This window comes from Acanthopagrus latus, chromosome 1 (genome assembly GCF_904848185.1).
Source record: "Acanthopagrus latus isolate v.2019 chromosome 1, fAcaLat1.1, whole genome shotgun sequence".
Lineage (NCBI taxonomy): Eukaryota > Metazoa > Chordata > Actinopteri > Spariformes > Sparidae > Acanthopagrus > Acanthopagrus latus.
In genome coordinates, this window is record NC_051039.1 from 12,851,488 (window position 1) to 12,872,523 (window position 21,036).

General features: G+C 40.6%; 3 protein-coding genes across 4 annotated transcripts; 1 reads left to right on the plus strand and 2 right to left on the minus strand.

The window, feature by feature from the left end:
• Positions 1 to 361: 361 nt before the first annotated feature.
• Positions 362 to 7,908, minus strand: LOC119024858 (pre-mRNA-splicing factor ATP-dependent RNA helicase DHX15). Its single transcript, XM_037108039.1, has 14 exons — positions 7,732 to 7,908; positions 6,053 to 6,395; positions 5,665 to 5,858; positions 5,393 to 5,552; positions 5,035 to 5,253; positions 4,777 to 4,944; positions 4,556 to 4,642; positions 4,249 to 4,398; positions 4,003 to 4,111; positions 3,475 to 3,666; positions 2,157 to 2,279; positions 1,240 to 1,430; positions 936 to 1,105; positions 362 to 815 (listed from the first exon to the last, which is right to left on the minus strand). Exons 1-14 carry the CDS (start codon positions 7,794 to 7,796, stop codon positions 698 to 700), a joined length of 2,289 nt encoding a protein of 762 aa, XP_036963934.1. The 5' UTR covers positions 7,797 to 7,908; the 3' UTR covers positions 362 to 697.
• A 1,359-nt stretch (positions 7,909 to 9,267) lies between these two features.
• On the plus strand, positions 9,268 to 12,944 carry LOC119022957 (extracellular superoxide dismutase [Cu-Zn]-like). The gene is made up of 2 exons (XM_037104463.1): positions 9,268 to 9,657; positions 10,825 to 12,944. The coding sequence occupies exons 1-2, from the start codon at positions 9,644 to 9,646 to the stop codon at positions 11,456 to 11,458; spliced, it is 648 nt and encodes a 215-aa protein (XP_036960358.1). The 5' UTR covers positions 9,268 to 9,643; the 3' UTR covers positions 11,459 to 12,944.
• Positions 12,652 to 20,349, minus strand: LOC119022941 (coiled-coil domain-containing protein 149-like). Of its 2 annotated transcripts, XM_037104426.1 has the most exons (13): positions 20,107 to 20,349; positions 18,152 to 18,313; positions 17,982 to 18,020; positions 17,701 to 17,808; positions 17,501 to 17,617; positions 16,746 to 16,918; positions 16,423 to 16,495; positions 16,148 to 16,232; positions 15,908 to 16,055; positions 15,721 to 15,797; positions 15,559 to 15,594; positions 15,316 to 15,396; positions 12,652 to 14,691 (listed from the first exon to the last, which is right to left on the minus strand). In XM_037104426.1, the coding sequence occupies exons 1-13, from the start codon at positions 20,155 to 20,157 to the stop codon at positions 14,129 to 14,131; spliced, it is 1,713 nt and encodes a 570-aa protein (XP_036960321.1). In that variant the 5' UTR covers positions 20,158 to 20,349; the 3' UTR covers positions 12,652 to 14,128. The 2 variants fall into 2 exon arrangements, with proteins under 2 accessions (XP_036960321.1, XP_036960330.1); XM_037104435.1 differs by lacking the exon at positions 15,559 to 15,594 and having other exon boundaries at positions 20,107 to 20,347.
• Between the last annotated feature and the right edge of the window lie 687 nt (positions 20,350 to 21,036).

Here is a 21,036-nt window from a genome sequence, read left to right on the forward strand (position 1 = left end):
ACAAGGAAAAAAATCTTTGATCAGTGAATTCATCTGATTATTATTTGGTCCATTCTGGGCTGAGACTCATCCTCCATTCAATTTTATCAAGACCTGTTCAATAGTTTTTGTGGAATCCTGCAGACAAATCAGTAACCGGACACACATATTTAGAAAATGTACTATTGTTTACTGACTCTACTGATAAACTAGTGTCTTTTCAAAATGTATTAATTTTCTTAATTTTCTTAATTAATCTAGCAGATTGTCAACTCTGACTCATTAAAAAAAATTCCCTCCAGATTCCTGGAGAGAAGACTCCAATAAGGAAACACGCTACTTTTGCAGTAACAGGCTTTACTAATTAATATGTACACAGAAATTAAGTCAAAGCTCCTTTATTAAAGAAACAAAGCAAGCACAAATCTTTTTTTTATGACTCAGCAATCCCCTAAAGGAAGTCAACCACATCTAAATGACATGTTTCTGATATTCCTTTTGAAAATCTTTATAACCAGTTTCTAATATTTACTGCTGATATTTCATATGACATAACACTTTAGTTACATAATTAACATTGATGGGGAAAAAGAAAACAAAAAAAGCAAACAGAATATAAAAATCAAGATGCCAAATTTGAAACATTAAGATACAATGATACAGAAAGATCTAAAACTATTGAACGCAGTTGTTTTCCAGGACACTTCTTGGCTATTGTTCAGTACTGGGAATACTCCTTGCTCTCTAGTTTGGCAACGATTCGCTCCAGCTGTCTTTTAGCTTCACATTGTGGGAAGTTACTCATTTCATAGTACTGGGGCGCAATCTTCACCAGCCTGTAACAGAGGAAAGAACAGGATGAATTTAACATGTCAAGGAATCATTTACAATCAGAGCTCTGTGATATTCTTTCATTCATCTTCATGACCCTGTATTTATTCATTTTCAAAACGTACCACTCTGGTTTGATGTCTGTGCAAGTGCGGATGTAGTTTTTGGTGGTGAGGACAAATTCGTTGTAGAGCACCCACTCAGGCTTGTGGTCCAGGACTGTAGATGGATGCAGTTGTACCACTTGGTTGTCTTTGACTGTGAGGTAATGACCTGTGCGCTCCAAATGTGCCACCTGGAGGACAAAACAATAAACACATTAATATAAAACAGCTGCAAACCTAAGTTGTGTCCTGTAAAAACATCTTGTACCTTGTCACTGGATTACTGTCTTACCAACTATTCAAACATTTACTGCCACGTGTTTACCTGCATGAAGAAGCCGGTGCAGAGCGCCCTGCGGATGTTGATGTAATAATCTCTACTGGTGAACTCTGTGCTCCGGCGGGGCAGATTGAAGCGGTCCATGATCCTGGACAGCTGCTGCCTCACGTTGTCAGCAGACATCAGTGAACGGTAGTTGACAAAGTTGTCATAGCACCACTGGTTGGACTCGTGGTCTGGAAAGGGTACAAAGAAGGATTTAGATACAGTTGGTTAAGTGTCAGGTTTATATACTTTCACATACAGGTTTGAGAGGTCCGATTTAGAGAACAGATTTAAAGCTGGATTTATCAATATTTTTTTCATATTAACAACGGATCAAATGATGAGGTAAAGTAGTGCGAGTTCGCCCCCTAGTGGGGCCCTGAAGTTACAGCAGCAGGGGCACTGCAAGGTCAAACAAAATTATGATGAGAGATATGACAAGATTCCCAGGTTAACTTAAAGCTGACAATGTATCCATACCAAACATGGCCAAAACAAAGACAAGAGAACAAGATGAAGCATTAATTTACATAAGGTCACTTATAATAACAAACCTGCTGAGAAGTAAATATGTGGTCATATTGTCTTCGGAGCATTTTAGTGTATTTGGGGGAGGGATGGGACAATGTCATATATTGTCTTAATAGTGGCTCGAAAAAGAGGTCTACACTGTCAGAAAGGCAACTCAACTTTTATTGTTGAAAAAACTTTTTTTTAAAGGATTTGATAATGTAAATGTTACCAGTGCATAAAACCCAATAATTTATTGATCTTTACAAATCCAGAGTCTAAAAAAATAGCAAAGCTGGCATTGCTGAAAAAAATACCAGTTACATTGAAAATATAATCAAATCGTTACCTTATGACTCAAAGTCAAATCCTATTTAAAGAATCTGAATCTAAAATTGAACACTCACTTTGTTTGAAGGCGTGGTAGACGTTGAGCAGCGTCAAGTGGTCTCCATCGATGTGAGCGAACCTCATCTTGGACTCGTCGGCTGCCTTCTTAGCCTCCGTGGGGCGGACAAAACACTGTGGGACTAAACAAGGTTGGTATGGGCCCCAACAAAGCCGCCCATAGGGATGAGTCAAACATTCAGAGAAAAATGGAGCAAAGCCTATGATGCTAGGGCACTCGACACTGCGTTGGGACAGGGCAGGACCACAAGCTCTATCAAAGGGGGGGGCTGCAGTCTTTTCTCATGGTCATTCCCAACTGTAATGGCTATTAGCTCGTAGAGAGGGGGGTCATTTAACCACATCTGTAAAACAAGAGTTTTCACACAACTACAGAGTGTTAGGGACATCAGCAATGCTTTAACTTTTCAATACTCAGAAAATTGTACTTGATTTTGCATCAACATGTAATGGTTAAGCCTTTAAGAGAGCAGATAACTCAGATACTTCCACACTACACATGAGAACTAACATTATGATAAAAGTTAAAAATTCACAATGCAATATTTCAATGAAAAAAAAAACTGTGATAAATGCGATGAATGTGAAGAAGTTTAAGTGGTGCCTGCCCTATCCACTTACTTTGGTTTCACTGACCATATAGTGCATGTTATGGCCCTAGACTGCCCCGAGCAACAGGGATTTCAGCTGAAAACTGAATTTGTGGATAATTGATCTTTTACAGAAGCCGATACGCCGTGGTTGCAATAACTGTCCCCCCCCCCAAGAAAATCCTTGAGTTGATTATTCTCTCATCTTTAGATAACAGAAAATGCCCTCAAAAAGTTTGGAGAATCAACCAAATTATGTTCACGAGTTTTGCTACTCAACTTTTTTTTTTTTTAAAAGTTCTATGAAAGCTGCAACTCTGTGTGTATTCCCAATCAGGAAAAAAAATCTCATATTTGACATTTTCTCATATCTGGATATAACTACAATTAAGATTGTCTCTTGATATAATGAAGGATTGTCACTTACTGGTTCAAAGTAATATAAATAAGCTAATTTTTTTTTGCTATATTTTGTTCGTTTGCTAATTGTTTTGTTTTTAATGGGAATCAAACACAGGAAAATAAATTACAATTACATGAAATTAAACATGAATGATTAATAGTCCTGCCTTCATTTGTTCCATGATGCTGTGCACAAGCTATGATCTTGGTGGGACATTTTTTTTTCTTTCTTCCAAATACCACCCGCGAGTAGTGGTGTGTTTAACCCTCAAGAGATTTGGCCCACAGAAGGCAAGGAAGATGTCAGCCCAGTCCTGGGCATTACCTGACAACATGGCAGTAATGGAAAGGATCTCATTAGAGCAGTTAAACTCGCAGCTGGCAATGACCATCTTAGCCAGCTGGGGGTCCAAAGGGAACTCTGCCATCATGGAGCCCAACTCTGTCAGGTCGCCGTCGTCGTTGAGAGCCGCCAGGTAATTCAGCAGCTCGAGGGCCCTCATCAGTGTCTCAGGAGCTGCAGAGGGAGAGAGGGAGAAGACAGAAAGGCCAGAAAGTCACACCTCAGCAGAGATTCATAAATTCAGAGCTCTAACAATTAGTCGATTAATCAGTCAATCAAAAGAAATGTAATCAAAAACCATTCTGATAATCAACTAATCATTAATTTTTCAAAAAAATTTGCTGATTCAGGATGGGTGGTTTGATAAAAGCAGTGATCTGAAGATGTCACTTTGGATTTTTGGAAATTGCGATGTGCGCTGTTCATGATTTTAATTTTACAATTCAGAAACTTAGTTGACGCTTCAAAAAACATTTTATCGCTCAATTTAACAAGCGCAAAACAACTCACCTGGTGGATCCATGAAGTCAAAGTGCACAAGATCATCAATACCCAGCTTTTTCAGCTGCAGCACAACAGATCCCAGGTTGGATCGAAGAATCTCAGGGTATGTGTTATCCTAAGATGAGGATGTTTACAATGTTCATAAGCAATAAAAAGACAATCATGATTGTGCAGTTATCTTTAAAACAAACTAACAACCTCCATATCTCATTACTTTAAAGATGACGAGAAGCCTTTCTAACTGTCACTTGCCTGCATCTCTGTTTTGTAGGCCTTCTCTGTGTAGAGGCGGAAACATTTCCCTGGACGTGTTCTGCCGGCTCTTCCCGCCCTCTGCTGGGCAGAAGCTTTACTGATGGCCGTGACGAGCAAGGACTCAACTCTGATACGTGGATTGTAAACCTGAACACAGATTTAAAAGCATGGTTTGTTGAAACATCTGAGCATTTTGTACCAGCATTTATATGAATGAGTTTTACAGGATTGTCCAACTGCAAGCATTTTACAGACAGGAGTAAATGCTCCAGAATTCCAGTGAAGTGAGTTATGCTTCGCCCACCTTTTGCTTTGCAAATCCAGGATCGATGACAAACACAACACCATCAATTGTCAGAGAGGTCTCAGCAATGTTTGTTGAAACCACAACCTGAGGATGAAGCAACAGGCAGTCAGATACCCATCATCAATGGACACATGTTGCCATCTACAGAGCAAGATGCATTTAATCTAGTCTATTAAAAGTTATTTAAAAATTTCTCTTTTCCATTATTTACAACATACCTTTCTTCCTATTGCACCATTGGGCTTTCTTGGAGGAGGCGGCTCAAAGATCCGTTGCTGCTGCTGGGGTGGCAATGTGGAATACAGTGGAATGATTTTGATGTCTCCAACCTCAGGTCCAAGGTCATCGACCTCACGCTTGATCCGTTTGCAGGCCTCATCAATTTCCTGATGGAAAAATTAAGATTTCAGTTTGTGTATTCAGGAGAAAGAACAATGCAGCCATAATGAAAAATCCACTGTCCACAAGTTGCTTACCTCTTGTCCAGTGAGGAAGAGAAGGCAGTCACCTTCTTCTTCCTCACACATGTGTATCTGGATGACGGTGCGGATCGCTGCCTCAAGGTAGTCTCGCTCTGGTTCGGGTGTGTAGAAAATCTCGACAGGGTGTGTACGTCCAGGAATCGTCAGGAGAGGACAGTTGTCAAAGTAAACCTGGAACTTCCCGGCATCTAGCGTGGCGCTCATGACGATCACCTGCGCACAAAGGAAAAAACTTTTCTGTATATATTGTGTTTCCAAGCATGAAGCAAAGCACCTGTTTCTAGCAAATTAACATATAAACTGTGATAAAAGCAAGCAAATAAATAACAGCTCTTAATGGAAAAAAGAATACCTTGAGATCCGGTCTTTGGCGCACCACCTCCTTGAGTACTCCCATCAAGATATCTGTGGCCAGAGTACGCTCGTGGGCCTCGTCCAGAATGATCACACCATACCGTTCCAGCAGCGGGTCGTTCATAGCTTCTCTTAGCAACATACCGTCTGTCATGTACCTAAACAAATGACAGACATGCTTTGTAAGTTCATCATTCTAGACTGATAGCACTGTACCTATTAAAAAGCCATTTTTGTGCATTAGAATACCACTTGACCACAATCACTTACTTGAGAATAGTCTTGGCAGAGCTACAGTCCTCAAATCGGATGGAATAACCAACTTCCTGTCCAAGCATGACGTCCATTTCATCGGCCACCCTCTGAGCCACGCTCATAGCTGCCACTCTCCTGGGCTGAGTACAGGCAACCGCCCGCTTAGGACCAGGCTGGCCCCGCACCATGTCCACACACCACTGTGGGATCTGGTGGTAAAAGCAAAATTTGCAGTTTATTCAGATAAAATTGTTTAAGTGGAGGGCATCAAATCATTCCCATTTTGGGCCACAGCAACATTCTGCCATCATACTGATTGTGATGAAACTTCAAAAGTTTTAACATGCACTACACAAGTATTCAGTCAACACATTAGAGATGGGTGGATTTTAAGTTTTCACACCTGTGTTGTCTTTCCAGAACCGGTCTCTCCGACAAGGACAAAGCTCTGATGACGCGTGATGATATCACTGAAGCTTTCCTTGTACTCCCACACTGGAAGCTGTAACCTCTTCTTCAGGATCTCGTAGTAGCGTGGTGTGTGCGGCAGGTTGGTGAACGGGTTGATCTGCTGCTGCATGGCCATCTGCTTGATTGTTGGCATGCATGGCACTGCTGCCGTGCTGTTCGACGGGGCAGGAGTAGGCTTCGGGTCTCTGTCCCGGTCTCTGTCCCTGTCCCGGTCCCTATCTCGGTCCCTGTCCCTGGAGCGGTCCTCACGGTCCCTGTCACGGTCCCTGTCCCTCCTGTCAACATCAGAGTAGGGCATTAAAATAAATATATAACAATGCAGAGTAAATCCTGTTTTGTGATTTTCTGCCTATATTACTATGACATGGACAACACTACCATGTCCACTTTAGCCCATCTGATAATAGTTCTTGGAGGCTAACACTGATACTGATATGACTTTTTCTAAAGTTCCCATAATAATAACGCTGTCTATCACATTCTTCTTTTAAAAAGTGTGTTTTTTAAGGATTAAGACCATACTGTCACTTGGAATTATTGTAAATTTGATGTGCAGGTGAGAGGATGTCACAGCAAGAAGAACACCCAGAGAAAACACATTGTTATAATAATTATCATTATAATACGAGGAGGTCATTGTGCAACAACACATATTTTTTTTAATTACATTACATTACATTAATAGTAAAAAGATTCATCCTGTGCTAGCTTTGGTAAGAACTGCTAAATCTGCAGGTATGAACGTTTATCTGTATTCACTTCTTCTCCCTTCAAGGGTCACTGACTCGACAGTGCTTTCTGTTGGAAACATTATTCAATGGTGGCACTGATTCTAGACTACCTTAAAATCTAATGAGCAACATAATTAGAGATGTTGGCATATCTGCATTGCTAATCTTAACTAATACATACACACATCTCAAATACGATGCGACACCCCCAAAACAACAGCAAGACTGAATCAACACCTTATTAAAAAAAACTGTTTCAACTAAAGCCTCCAAAGGATAGTATTAATTGCAAGACAGTAGTTCTAGCTGAAATGTTGATTAACCCAACAGGATAAAAGTTACACTTAAAGTTTTGGTAAGCATGCAGGCTAGCGCAATGCTAAGCACAAGGTCTGGTGGGTGCCGATTGTATGATAATGACTTGAATATAAGAATTGCAGAACATTATTTCTGTTAAAAGTTTGCTTTTACACATGATATGTCTGCCTTTCAGAGTGTAGCAAAGGTTAGCTGGCTACGTCAACTTCAGCTCGCTAGCAAAGGTTGTTAGCATTTCGCTGAGTTAACGTTAGCCACACACGTGCCTCAATAGTGAGGGTAACGTAGACGCTTCGTTAGCCAGAGTCGTCCCCAATGGCTAAATGAGGTTATTATCAAAATGTGGCTGAACGTTTTACATTTATAGTGATGTATCAGAGGACACTCGGGTGCAGTTGAGGAACACCGGCTGGAAGCAGAACCACAGCTTATGATTATATTGTCTCGGTTCATCTAATACATCCGTAGTGGCTGTTAGCCAAAATGGCTAGCACCAGCTAGCAGTTAGCCAGCCAGTATCTAACGGTTAAAGCAGACACGTTCACTTCAGAGCTTCACCTACCCGTCAGATCTCTTCTTACTGGTGGAATAGTCATCACCCAAATCCAGGCGATGTCTTTTGGACATCTTTAGGAGGAAATGTAGCTTATTTTTAATCTATTAACGTGAACACTGTTCTACCGGGTAATATGGAAGTAACTTGGTTTCCAGTTTCCTGTCAGGATCTTCTGTTTTCCTCCGTTCAAATCTGTTTCACAGCGGCTGCGCAGAACGCGTCACCGCCCCCTGCTGGCCTGGAGGGCGTGATGACATTAACACCCACAGGTGCTGCAGAGGAGCAGGCTGTGTTAGTGATCAGATCAATGAAAATGTGCAGAATTTGAATTATTCAACACATAATATGTTTACCCATCCTGCATACGTTTACAAGATACCTAAAATTCTTAAAGACCATGCCCAAAATGTGGCATATTTGGAGTGTGAATCACAGAGTAACTCACAATACAATGATTTTGATTCTGCAACAATTGAAACATTGCAAGATTATCATCTAACACCTCTTTATCATACACACACTGACTACACTCCACTTATCCATGTCCATGTGTGTTGTCATTCCAACATTAGCTCTGAGGAGGAAGGAATTGTTCTCCTCCCATCTGGTTGGAGATACAAAAAATGTTCCATGTCAAAAACTGCCTAAACTACCTAACTGTATAAAAATACATCACATTAATATTACTTTCAGCTTTCACTGGGTTACATCTTTCAACCAACATCGAACATAATAACAACCAAATATTCATTCATTTTCAGGATTTTTACCCTTCAAACACCAAGTGGTTTACATGATACCACTGCTTTTATAATGAAATAAAACAAAAAATATTAATTTCCATATCATAGTATATATCATTTTATGGCAGTTTTTGGCATGGCCATGGCCAATATACAGGTAAACTGCCCCATCTGGTGTAAAACACTAAAGGACCACAGAATGAATGTCTGATGACATGGGATGCATAATTTCATACTGCAATAATAATAATAATAATAATAATAATAATAATAATAATAATAATAATAATAATAAAGTTTGAATGGGTTTTGATTGTACATAATATTATACATTTATTTTTACTGCTCTTAATCTTAGTCTATTTGTCTGTTTTTAATTCCCCCTTAACCCTCTTTTACTTCCTTTATTTATTACTTTTTATCAATGTGTTGTCCCTCATTCTTTTAAATAGGTAGTTTCCTGCTTTGGCCTGATTGTCAGAGCACTTTGTAAACTCTGCTTTTGAAAGGCGCTGTATGAACAAAGTTTATTATAACATATATGAGCTGAGGTTGAAATTTAAAAGAAAAAGAAAGGGCTTTGACAAAATGTATGTATGCATGTTTGCGACATGCATTAGTACAGCCAAAATGATCCAAACACAAGGTGAATCAACAGCTGCATTAAGGTTAAACTAACTAACTAAACTGAGCTTTCAGTGTTACTAGCTGGCCTTTATATATAACACAACATTTGCATTTTACCAGGATATTGTGGAGGGGAACGACCTGAGGGCTAACAATAGAGCAAACAAAGTCCTCGTAGTTTGTGGACGCATCAGCTGTTTGGAGAGTGTCTGTGCGTCAGATGGAGCCTGATCAACAACACGACGGCTTGTTTGTTGCATGTTTTTGGGACTGAATCGAGGATTCAAGTGCGACAAGGGGCTGAACATAATAAGATTTAGCTGTTAAAAAAACAAAACAAAACAAACAAAAAAAACAAAACAAGAAACAGCAGCTGACGTTTTAAACCATGAAATTATAACCAGCTGACATCCCCAGTAAACCTTGTGTGTGATCATCTCAGCTCCACCCTCTTGAAACGACGCCTCCAGACACGCTTATACAAGACTTTATGAAACATCTCAGCTCCACTCCGTCAGACGATCCGCAGGGAGAGAGAAGTGGTGATCATGCGTCCACACGGGTGAGTGCGCCTCTGCTCTGCGTCCGCGCTGTTTCACTTTGTTTTGCAGGATGACAATACTGCGACATCACGTTTGTGCAGTGATGAGAACAGACTGTGCTCTTCTTTATCCCCCCCTATTCTTCTCCAAGGAGGTAAACGCGCTATGGCCACTGCGTAACGTTGTGTGCGTAACGGGAGTTTGTTTTTTCACTCCTTTGTGACAACGGAAGGACAATTACAGCTGGAAAACCAACTCAGTCACTGCGCCGCGGGCCATTTCTGAGGCAGCATTACATAACACTTGTGCAACTTTATGTTTACAGTTGAGGGAAAGTCGCAGACCACATTTGACTGATTGGCTTGAAGTTGATAATTGTTGTTGTGCTGCTCCACACTTCTCGGATGAATAATATACGTAAAACACACAACTAGATTATGATGATCTTCACAAACGGACCCTCTCAGATGATAACAACACACCCTGGAGAGAGTTATTCGGTGTAATGATAACGTCTGCACGTTTTTCTGATGATGCCTCCAATGCAGCGCTTCACTTCACGATTGTTACGATGTCTATAGAAATACAATAAGAGCTGGCGATCAAATTCCTCTTAAAATGTGTTGTAGTGTGGGTGTGTGTCTCTTTCTATATCTTGAATATTGTGAGATTCCAACACCTCTAACCTGTAACAAGGTAGTATTTGGGTGTAGTGTTAATTTTACCTAAACTACCTGTAACTTTTAGGTTATACAAGTGTGGCTCCAGAGGAAACTTAGCTAGTGATGTCACTCCGTGGCTGTGTTGCATTGTGGGTAATGTAGGTGGCAGGGTTTTTTTTTTTTTAATAAAGGCGATTTGTCTGCCATGTCGATTTTTTGATCATCTGTTTTGAAACTGTCCCTAATGAGTCCAACAGTGTCACAGCTGTGCAAGGATAGAGCAGCGGACTGCTTTTAAAAAAAACTGTGTGCCTACCCATCATGCAATTCAGCCATTGATTGACATCACTCGAGGCAATCTATCAGATTAGGTGCAGCACCATTTGGAGTGGCTTTATACTATGTTTTTTCACATACGTAGAAGTACTTTTAAACAGCTGAAAACACACTTTGATGTGAAAAATTTACCATTTTGTGTAAAAGAAATAAATAAAGAACTGTCCTAATAAGTCTTATATCTTTCAGGTCAATGAGTATATTGGGAGCACTGTTGGTTCTGCTGGCAGCAGGTCAACAATGCGTCTCGGCTACCACTGACACTTTGGCTCCACCAGAGGTCTCGCAGCACAATGGCACTCTGTATGCAGCCTGCAAAATGAGACCCAGCACCTCACTAGCTGAGGGTCTGCCCAAAGTGTACGGTCAGGCGCTGTTTAAGCAGGATTATCCTCAGGGAAAACTCAAAGTCCTGCTCCGGTTCAACGGCTTCCCCACAGAAGGTGATCCTCAGCCCAGAGCGGTGCACATCCATCAGTACGGAGACCTGAGCCAGGGCTGTGACTCCACCGGGGGCCACTACAACCCACATAATGTGCATCACCCCAACCACCCCGGAGACTTTGGTAACTTTGAGGCCCAGCAAGGGAAAATCAACGCCATGATGGAATCAGAGGCAACAATGTTTGGAGGGATGTCTGTGATTGGACGAGCAGTGGTGATCCATGAGAAGATAGATGACTTAGGGCGCGGTGGGGATGCCGGGAGTCTGCTGCACGGGAACGCAGGAAGGAGGCTCGGCTGCTGCATCATTGGGATTTCATCCCCCAAACTCTGGAATACACACCAGAAACTGTATACCAGGAGGCTGAGGAGTAACTAATCTCACAACAGTGGTCTAACTGCAGGCCAGGGAAAAGATTTTTCCTTTGATTTCATTCATTCATTGTACACATTGTATTTCTTAACATAACAAGAAATACAAAATCAGCAATTCAATCAAATAGCTGTCTCAAACATTCAACAGAGGTTTCTCAAAAGTAAGTTAAAAATTACATAAAAATTGACGGCCCAGTCGCCAGGATAAAATGTTGGCATCTAATAAGTGCAAGTGACAGATACTTTCACATTTGTAGGTGTCATATGTACCGCATTTATATTTCTACAGAATGTGTCATAATCACGTTGACGCTACATGTTTATGACCTGACTTCCATATCAGAAGGTTTAAGGGAAGCCAGTGTCTGCAGCTGTTTCTACATTTTGTTAAGTGTGACACCACTGGATATTTTTAAGGAGATCGCGTCACCATTGTGGCAACAAAAACAGGTATTTTAAGACTTATCATGATCATTTCTGACCCCTAACCAAGTGATTTTAATGCCTAAACTGAACCAGAACATAAGCACAGCTTACTCAAAAGAAAAAATTTAAAGTTGCCACAAAAAGAAAAGTTTGAATGTATCTGAGGTTTCCGAGACATACTGTGCATTGTCAACAAGTACTCTGGCGACTGGGTTCAAGTTTTTTACAACTTTTTTCCAGACTCACTATCTCAACATCTATCTGCATACGTTTGTGTAGAAAACTATGATTCCTAGAGGATGATTGCTACTGACTTACTGAGTCACTGATTCTTCTATAGCGCTACTAAGGGTCAAAAGTTAAAGCAACATTTTGTAGAAATAGGGATTTTGTGTGACTTAGTGCCCCCCACAGTCCCTGATCGCAGCACATACCAGTGTGATTCTACTCTCTCAGTTACACAAAGCAGAAACAAGTGACAGCTGCGACAAACACTGTTCACCCTGTTACAAGACACTGTACCATCAACATGATTTTTAATCTGTTATTTTAATTAAAAAGGCACATAATGTTACTTTGAATTCGACCAATACTTAGTTTAGGACCAAATACCTGCAAAAATGTAATTTTCCATCAGCCTCAGCTGTAGACTTGCTGCTAACTTAAAGTACTACATATGCACGCATCATCAGAATGTGACCATTGTTGCATGTTAGCACGCTGATATTAGCATTTAGCTTCAAGAACCTGCATCCCATACAACAAAACCAGTAGTTGAAAATTATTTATTTTGCAGAAATAAATACATTTTTTACACACTGAACACAGAAACACACATGGCTCTATGTCATTTCTATCTGGTGAGCAGATAATATTTTTCACCACAAACACACATCAGTGCTGGTAAATCTAGAGGCTGTGGCCTTGTTGTGTGACAGACTAATAGCTGGAGCTGTAGATGTATTCTTAACTAAGATCTTTTGGTTCAACTGACAAATTCTTGTAAAGTGCCAAATGTTTGTCCGCCTGTCAAAAAATGAAATAAAAGCATGGAATAAACGCAATAATTTCTCAGTGATCAATGATCAGTACAATCGTCATGCAGCATATTATACATTTTTTGTAATATTGTGTTGTTGTGATTGAAAATAAAAAAAACTCTCAACAGGTTGTGTAGTCTTAAACTAAATGACAGCAGCTCCTGGACAAAATCTTCTGGCAAACAAAAGCAGGATGGGTAAATTTACCATGCATAAAAGAAGCTGTTTGGAAAAGTTGGCACTATAAAGCTGCTGCTTACCTTAGAGGATATTTACAACAACTGAATGTCTATTTGTTGATGTAGTGATCAATACAGTATGGTTGGTAGGTTTCTTTAAAGTCAAAGGGGGGGGTGTGGACAGAGGTAGAAAGATAAAGGACAATGTTTCTGCCGGCATCAACTGCACTTTGTCCTTCTTAATCTTGAATTCATTTCTGTATGAAACAGAGCTGGAAGGAGTGTCTTTCTCAAGAGTCAACAGCAGAAATATAACGCTTATCACATTCTCCTTCACTGTTAGGTTGTGGGAAAAGATCGAAGACTGACAGGAAGAAAAACCTAATCACCACAGCCACATCAGCTACAGTCCAAAGCCCTTTTCTGCTACTTTTAAATCAATGTAAACCACCGTGTCTACACCTCTTACACATCCACAGTGTTTGGTGTCCAGCGGTTTGTGTTTGACCCTCTCCTGTTTTTAACATGACAGTGAAGGAAATGTTTACCAGTCTGGTTTGGAAGAACTTGACTGACCTGCACAGACGTCTGACTTCTTACCATTTTTTTGTGTATGAACAATCCCAGCAGAGAGCCGGCTGTTGTAGCAGCATATTCATGTTGAACAATCACATTATTTTACATTGTGCTATGTTCTGGTGTCCACACACTTTGGGCCGTTTATCCGATAACAGGTTAATCTACACGAAGCTCTTAAAAAGTGAGGGCACAAGTTAGAAACCCAGTTATCAGTCGGTTAACACTAAGATTTTTTTAGGCATGTTACGAGTCATTCTTCCTACTTTAACATGCTTGATTAATGAGAATAATCCCACTAAAGCATAAATAAACTGTCCCAATGACTGGTTTTCATATTTGCTGGATTTACAGTACATTATTGTGTAAAGTAGTGTCCATTTCTCCAGATAATTTTCATTATACCTAAAACGAATAAAGTGGCATCATATTGTAAATGTGTCGTTCATCCCTTTATTCTGTCTCCTCCGAAAGCTCTGTCTCCTGGTGTGACTGGACGTCCTCTTGCTCTTCAGGAGAACTCACGGCAGCAGCAGCAGCAGCAGCAGCAGCAGCAGTGATATCAGTATCTTCCTCTGTAATAACATACTCCCTCTCGACAGTTTCCCCCCCATCAGTGCATTTGTCTGACTCACCCTCTCCTCCCCCTGAGTTCTCTAAAGTTTCCTGTAAGTGGCTGAGGTCTGACAGTTGTTGTGTGCTCACGTCGGGCGCTGGGGGAGGACAATCGCTCAGACACTCCTCTTCTTTCAACTGGTGACTCGTTAAAGCCGTTGAACCGATCATGACCTGTGATCGATCGCTGTCGTTGCACACTTCGCTGTCTGGCGTCTCCGGCTCTTCCTCAGCTGACGGGTACGAGGAGCTCTGCTGGCACGTCCCCTCACTGGACGGTGACGGCTCCTCCTCGCTCAGTTCCTCTCCGCCACCTGACACAGCTGCCGGTCCGGTCTCTTGGTTTGGGACTTCTGTGGAGCTCTGCTGATCGACAGCTACTTTTTCAGTCCCTTCGCCACCTGTAAGAATGGAAGATTTTAATGTCCAATTTTTCTGGTTCGTACTTTTATTCAAGGTGAGGGAATAGAAGAATAGAAAATGCCCAGTGAAAACGCCTGGTTTCAATCCAGTGGAAGATCACATTTTAAACAAATATTCAGAGAATTTCTCAAAGAATTTATATTCATTTCCAATTACTACTGTTATCTTTTTTGCAAATTGTAGGATTTGGTTCTTCGAGACAACAAGTAGGCAGCGCTAATACTCCAGTGCAGATCACCCAATAGACTACTGCAGAGGAAGATGATGCGGTTAAAGAGCCCCAACAAAACCTCAAATGCAGGGGAAAAAACACAGAAGAAAAAAAGAAAACATGATGTAAATAAGGTATATATGTATGTATGTATGTATGTATGTATGTATGTATGTATGTATGCTTGCAGTGTGTATTAATTTGAAGAAGACATCTTAAGTGGAGCTCAACCTGAAGTCAAATGCTTCATGTAAAGACAGGATAAATTCGCTGTTTCAGTTGAACTCTGTTGCAATTTTTTTGTCAGCAACTTTTCCACTTCCTCAAGCGAGTAATCTTTCATGCACAAATCTAAAAATTTGCATTAAAAACAGGTGAAATTAAAACCCACCTTTTGAATATTCACCTTCTTGTCCCGGTGATGGTGTTGACTCCTCCAGCTGAGGATTCAGGATGATGCTGTCTTTTCCCCCTAATGTGACAAACATTATCCAAAGTCAGTCTAAATGTTGTTGTGTCACGACACCAATGCTAAAAACTGCTGGATGGGATAGAAATGATTAAATGAAACTTGTGCCGATATGAGAGGTGATGGAAGAAGGTTAAAAAGTGGACGATTATGTGAGGAACATACTTCCATATATTCCCAAAGACACATTATAAGTCAGGCCTCCAGGTAGCAAGAAAGAAAAGGACAGAAGAAGAAAAGCATACAGATGTCAAGTTATTGTAAACAGTATGTAGAAAACAGGCTTCAATGAAAAGCACTGGATTCAGTCAATTCCTTTATTTTTACCTGGCAGGCTCCATAATCCGGACATTTCTAATGTTTTTAATTTCTTCTCCAGCTCTGCTACTCGAGTTCCCAGAATCCTAAAAAGACAAATAAACAATGAGCGTCCGCCCTCTCACTGATGCGCCCAAAATCAGAGCCAAGAAAAAAGCGAGTCTACAGAAAGAGCGTGAGTTATGAGAGGGAGTACTTGTTGATCTGGCGTTGGTGCTGAATCACCATGTTCTTCTCGTGGATGGTTTCCAGCAGAGCTGTGGCGAGAGACTTGAGGTCCGAGATGGACTGAGGAGTCACCGGCAGACTGCAGCCGTTTTCTTCAGACAGCAGCAGCTCCTTCACTGCAGACACACCATCAGTCACAGTGTAAGTACAGACATCGCACTCTTTTCCTCCACCACAATAAACTGTAAGAGCTTTTAAACCCTCTGACCTTGTTTAGCGGAGAGCACACCAGTCAGTGCACTACTGTTGGCTTTCCCTCCGATTTTAGAGTTTTTCCTGCACTCCAGGGCGCTCTGAAAAAAACATTAATGAGCATCAGAGGTTTCTGTTTCAGGAAATCTAAAAATGCAACCGTCTTTACAATAAATCCACATTCTCAAACATTTACAAAAAAACTATAAGTGGTAATGTTTTCATGGAATTGAAAAAGGAATACAGTTAAAAAGAAAAAAATTGCAAAAAAAATATTAAAAATGTAGCTACCTTGTACTTCATGAGATTCGTCTTGAGTAGGTTGATTTCTTCTTGCAGCTGACTGAACCGCTGATGCAAATACCTGAAAGATTGTTAAACTTCATCACTTCCAAGCCTTCGCAGTTATGACTCCATAAAGTTAAAATACGAAGTGATCTCTTTTATGTTATAGCTATAAACAGTACTTGAATACTGACATGAATATATCAGTTATTTTATTGAGCATCATGTCGTAGAGGGACAAGTGTTCAACTGCATACGCAGAACTTAGAAATTGTTCCTTTAGCTTAGGCATTGCTGCAGACACTCTGATATTTCAAAAACTGACGGACCTGTTCTCCATGCAGAGAGCGTCGATGTCTAATACCCGTGTCTCATCGTTGCCCACGATGTGGTTCATCTCCACGTTGAGGCGATGAGCCTTCTGCTGGAACACGTCTCGCTCTGCCCGAACGTCCTGCAGCTCGTCTGTGAGCGACTTCACGCTGTGCTCCAGAACCTCGTTCTACAGCAACGCAAAGCACACCACGTTAGTACACAAGCTGCGATTTTAACAACTAATGATACAGGTTCGTCTCGATCATTATCGAACAGAAATTTCTTTCTACATCTTTGTGACAATTTTGAAGAAAAATATCACCTGAATTGCTTGTGGTTTCATTCTTTTCTCCATACAATGTGACCTAACACAATATTTGACACGCTTTTCACTTAGAAGTCATTAATAAGTCATACATCACAAGTTCTGAGAGAGCCTTTCTGTACTTATCTCAGAAATAGGGAATCTTTCAAGGCTGGCACAGCATTTTACTTAAATAGGTTTTGAGTTTGATGTAAAAACAGATGCCTGAAACACAAATTAACTTGGAAAAAAATATGGTCAATATGACAAATTCTCTGAAAAAAGTTTAAATCAAAACAATGTGATCATCCCGATCGTCATACAAACCTCAAATGTAGAGAACACGATGTAAGTTACTTACTCCAAATATATATTATTTAATATGGTGTTTTATTACAATTTCAAATGTGTAACAGTCTATAAAATTAAAGCAAAAGTTGTATATTAACAGGAATCTGTTCTGACCTGCTCCCGAGCTCTCTCCAACTGTTTGACCAGATCCTCCCGCTCGTGTGCAGGAAAGTGTCGAGCGCCGACCTCCTCGTCTCCCAGCCTCTGTTTGGTGATGGTCATTCGTAGAAGCTGTTGGGAGAAACATACAGCACATCATAAACATACAACCTAATTCAGCTGTATTCAGAATGATGCACAGCGTGACACGGTACCTTGTTATCACCCTGAGCTTCTGCCAGTCGCTGTTTCAGCTCCCTCACCTCCTCAGAAAGTTGACTGCTTTTCTCTCTGGAGTCTCTCAGCAGCTGAGCTAAATTCACCTGAACGACACACAGATATGAGGTCACATATGGCGAGACCACACAGGCTTAATGGCTGACATTTAAAGCTGCAAACAACAAGGGCTTTGTGTAAATATGCTCCCCCTGTCTTTTAATCTAAAAAAAAAAACAAAAAACAAAAAACAAACATCTGCAGGTTAAAATCCACCTACCTGATTCCTTTTCTCGGGAGGCAGCGAGGGATCTCCATCCTGTTAGTTGTACAAACAAGGGAAACTGTCATTAAATGTGGACAACAGACAAAGACAATTCATATCCTTTGTTCTGCTTCTCCTATTATAACGGCAACAAAGCATCTTTAAGAGGCACAGGGGTGGCTTACAATGAGTTCTCTGTACTTCTTCTTGAGTCCTTGGTGTCGCTCTCGGAGCTGGTTGGCCATCAGTTTGTACTGATCTCTCTCCTGCTGGCAGGTGTCCAGCTCTTTGGACAGAATCAGCAGAGCTTCTTTCTTACTCTCCAACTTACGCTTACATATTACAAACTGCGTGTAAGAAGGAGAAAAAAAAGAAGAACATTAAAAGGGGATTGTTAGAAGAATATACAGGCAAAGAAATCTCCCAAAGCCCAGAAACTTCATGTTAATTTGTCTGTTGTTTATTAACCCTCTGGCATCTAAGGCAGATTTTTACACATCTTGTTTTGAACGGTAACTGCATGTAACGTGACAGCCGTGTGTTCTGTATCTAAAGTCGCAGGACAATCTGAGCTGTCTGTGCAGTGAGGCATGCATTAGTCCTGGAGCAGTAGGAGAGAAGAGATAACTTGGCTGTGAAACTGAAAAGCTGAAGCCTAGTTTTGTTGAAATTGCTCCACTCATTGTGAAAACACCTTTACTCGTGTGGACCAAAGGTTTTTTTGATGCTAGTAATGGGTTAACTGTTGTCTTCACAGATGATTCACAAGATTCACAAAAGCAGACAAATAAAACAGACAAATTAGAAGAATTTATGAAAGTGTTGTCTGTCGCTTTACTTTCACCAAAGAGAGATTCATATCAAGCCTCATGGGATGTGCGCAAATAGAAATGGGCATAGAATTTTTTTTTTTAAATGTATATAACAAATACACAGATAAAAGTTATATACATAATTTACAAAAAAGCCTTTGATAAATCTTGACATATGGTCTTGATCAACCTGTTAAACCTGAGCGGAGCATGACAGTCGGCAGAGGTAATGTTCAGATGTTTTGCTAGCGTTCACTCGAGATCTGGTGCTGCAACCGCATCATTCCTCAGGGATATTCATTCCAAAGCTGTAATTGTTTTTCAGCTGAAACAAAATCATTTGTTTATGCTTTGTGCCAACTTCACTCAGACCAAGTGAAGTATGTACTTATACTGACACATCTGAACATATCGCTCAAGTAAGTGTTCCCTTTATTATGATACCTTGATTATTCAGATAGACCTTGTAGTTGCAGAGATATTCCCTGTTAATTATGGGCAAGTCGTTTTCCAGCAGCGACCCCAAACAGAGGCTAATTCTTGTCAGGTTCAAGTGGCAACCGCTGATTATTTTCTTACTGATTAATGTTTAAACCATGTATTTTTTTAGTTGTGAAGCCTGACAAGTGTTGGAAACATTTAGAAAAACTCCACATGCTCTCACTGTATATAAAATAAAGGAAAACACAGCTGATCCTCACATCTGAAAACCTGAAACAAGTGGAGGCTTGGCCATTTTGCGCCATAAACTAATTACAGGATTAATCAAATTATCAGGGCTGGTGTCAATCAAGTGTCCACTTATTGATTAATCATGTGTGACTTACACCTGAGCAGTAGGCCTAGTTTAAGAATCATTCTGGTAGAAAAAAAAAGGCGTTTAATTCAGATAATAAAACGTTGTGCTTTGCTTTTATTACACTATATTGGATCTATGTTGTTAACATATCATCGGTTGTCGTCTAAATGTATTGATTGTGACATATTATCAGTAACACGCAGTGAACAGACAGCACACCTGCAGTGTGTTACACATTGTTATTGTTTCACAGGTCTCTGCTGCAGGTGCAAGGGGGGGGGGAAAGGAAAGAAAAACAAACCTACTTCCTCATCTACATTCCCTTCAGGCTGTTGACACCAAAGCAGGTTTAACAGTTAATCCTGTTGACTTTGTCTCATCTGAACCACACTGTAAACTCGTCTGCAGCTCCAGACTGGAGGCCGAAACAGGAGATTTGTAGACAAGCACATCTACAGCTGATGGAGCACAACCTGAGCAGGGCGATAGTGATGATAATTATCCTCTGTAAAGGTCTCCACAGTCTCACCTCGTTGAGCAGCCCCTGCCAGTCACTCTCGCTCCTCCTGGTCGGATCCATCTCCGCACGAACAATTAAAAAAAATAAATAATGTTTTATTAAAAATCACGCAAAGTGAGTCTCAAACAAGCATCTCCATGTAGGTTTTCGCTGGCCAGGTTTCCAGACATTTCGCATCATCAAAACGGATTAGCCGATGGAGGAAAACACCGTCTGCATCACTTCCGCCCGTCATGACGCCAGAGACGCGTCATGACGCATTTGGGAACCCTCGTTAAACTGGGAACTCTTTTTTTTGGGATTCATTTATATGAAGTCTTTCTTTTTTTCTTTTTTGTATGTGTTTGTTGTATTTCACTGTAGATGTGTAAGGTTTAGCTCTCTTTAATAATATTACATACAACTGAAAGGTTTAATCAACAGCACCGCATCATATATTATAGAACAATCATATGTTGGTCGTGTCACTGTGCTGTGAGAATTACCTGCGTACTGTGTGTCACGTGCAGCCATGAGACAGTGTGCATGTCCGAGCATTAAGTGCTTCATTGTCTCGTGGTGTGCGTGAGAATGAACAACAAGCTGTAACATTTGGCCTTTTCCATTACATTCATATTTGACAGTGGATACAATCATGCTGTTTGTGCATTAGACGTTCTCCCAGAATGTGGTGAAACTTGAGAGTATACACATCCTGCCTGCTCTGTAAAGAATTGCTACTGTCGATGGGACACAATGGATGGTAAATACAGGCAGGCATATTTACCAAGGCTTTACCTCAAGAGGCTTTTACTTTGACATCGATCACTTTATAGTTCAGCACTGAATGACAACAACAGACTCTGTCTTAAAAGTGTCAGGAACATCCCCTCTCGACAGACTGAATCACAACAAACTGTGTAACCAGCGAGTAAAAACCTTACTCTCCCGTTCTCTTAA

What these genes read in the sequence shown, in the direction of transcription:
- LOC119024858 (XM_037108039.1), bottom strand. Translation starts at nt 7,796, where the DNA reads ATGTCCAAAAGACATCGCCTGGATTTGGGTGATGACTATTCCACCAGT. An exon ending in GTTCTGGAAAGACAACACAG is followed by an intron (nt 5,859 to 6,052) that starts GTGTGAAAACTT and finishes TTTTACCACCAG; the next exon opens with ATCCCACAGTGGTGTGTGGA. An exon ending in CCTACAAAACAGAGATGCAG is followed by an intron (nt 4,112 to 4,248) that starts GCAAGTGACAGT and finishes TCCTCATCTTAG; the next exon opens with GATAACACATACCCTGAGAT.
- LOC119022941 (XM_037104426.1), bottom strand. Translation starts at nt 20,157, where the DNA reads ATGGATCCGACCAGGAGGAGCGAGAGTGACTGGCAGGGGCTGCTCAAC. An exon ending in CGAATCTCATGAAGTACAAG is followed by an intron (nt 16,233 to 16,422) that starts GTAGCTACATTT and finishes TGTTTTTTTCAG; the next exon opens with AGCGCCCTGGAGTGCAGGAA. An exon ending in TGTGCTCTCCGCTAAACAAG is followed by an intron (nt 16,056 to 16,147) that starts GTCAGAGGGTTT and finishes GTGTGTCTGCAG; the next exon opens with TGAAGGAGCTGCTGCTGTCT.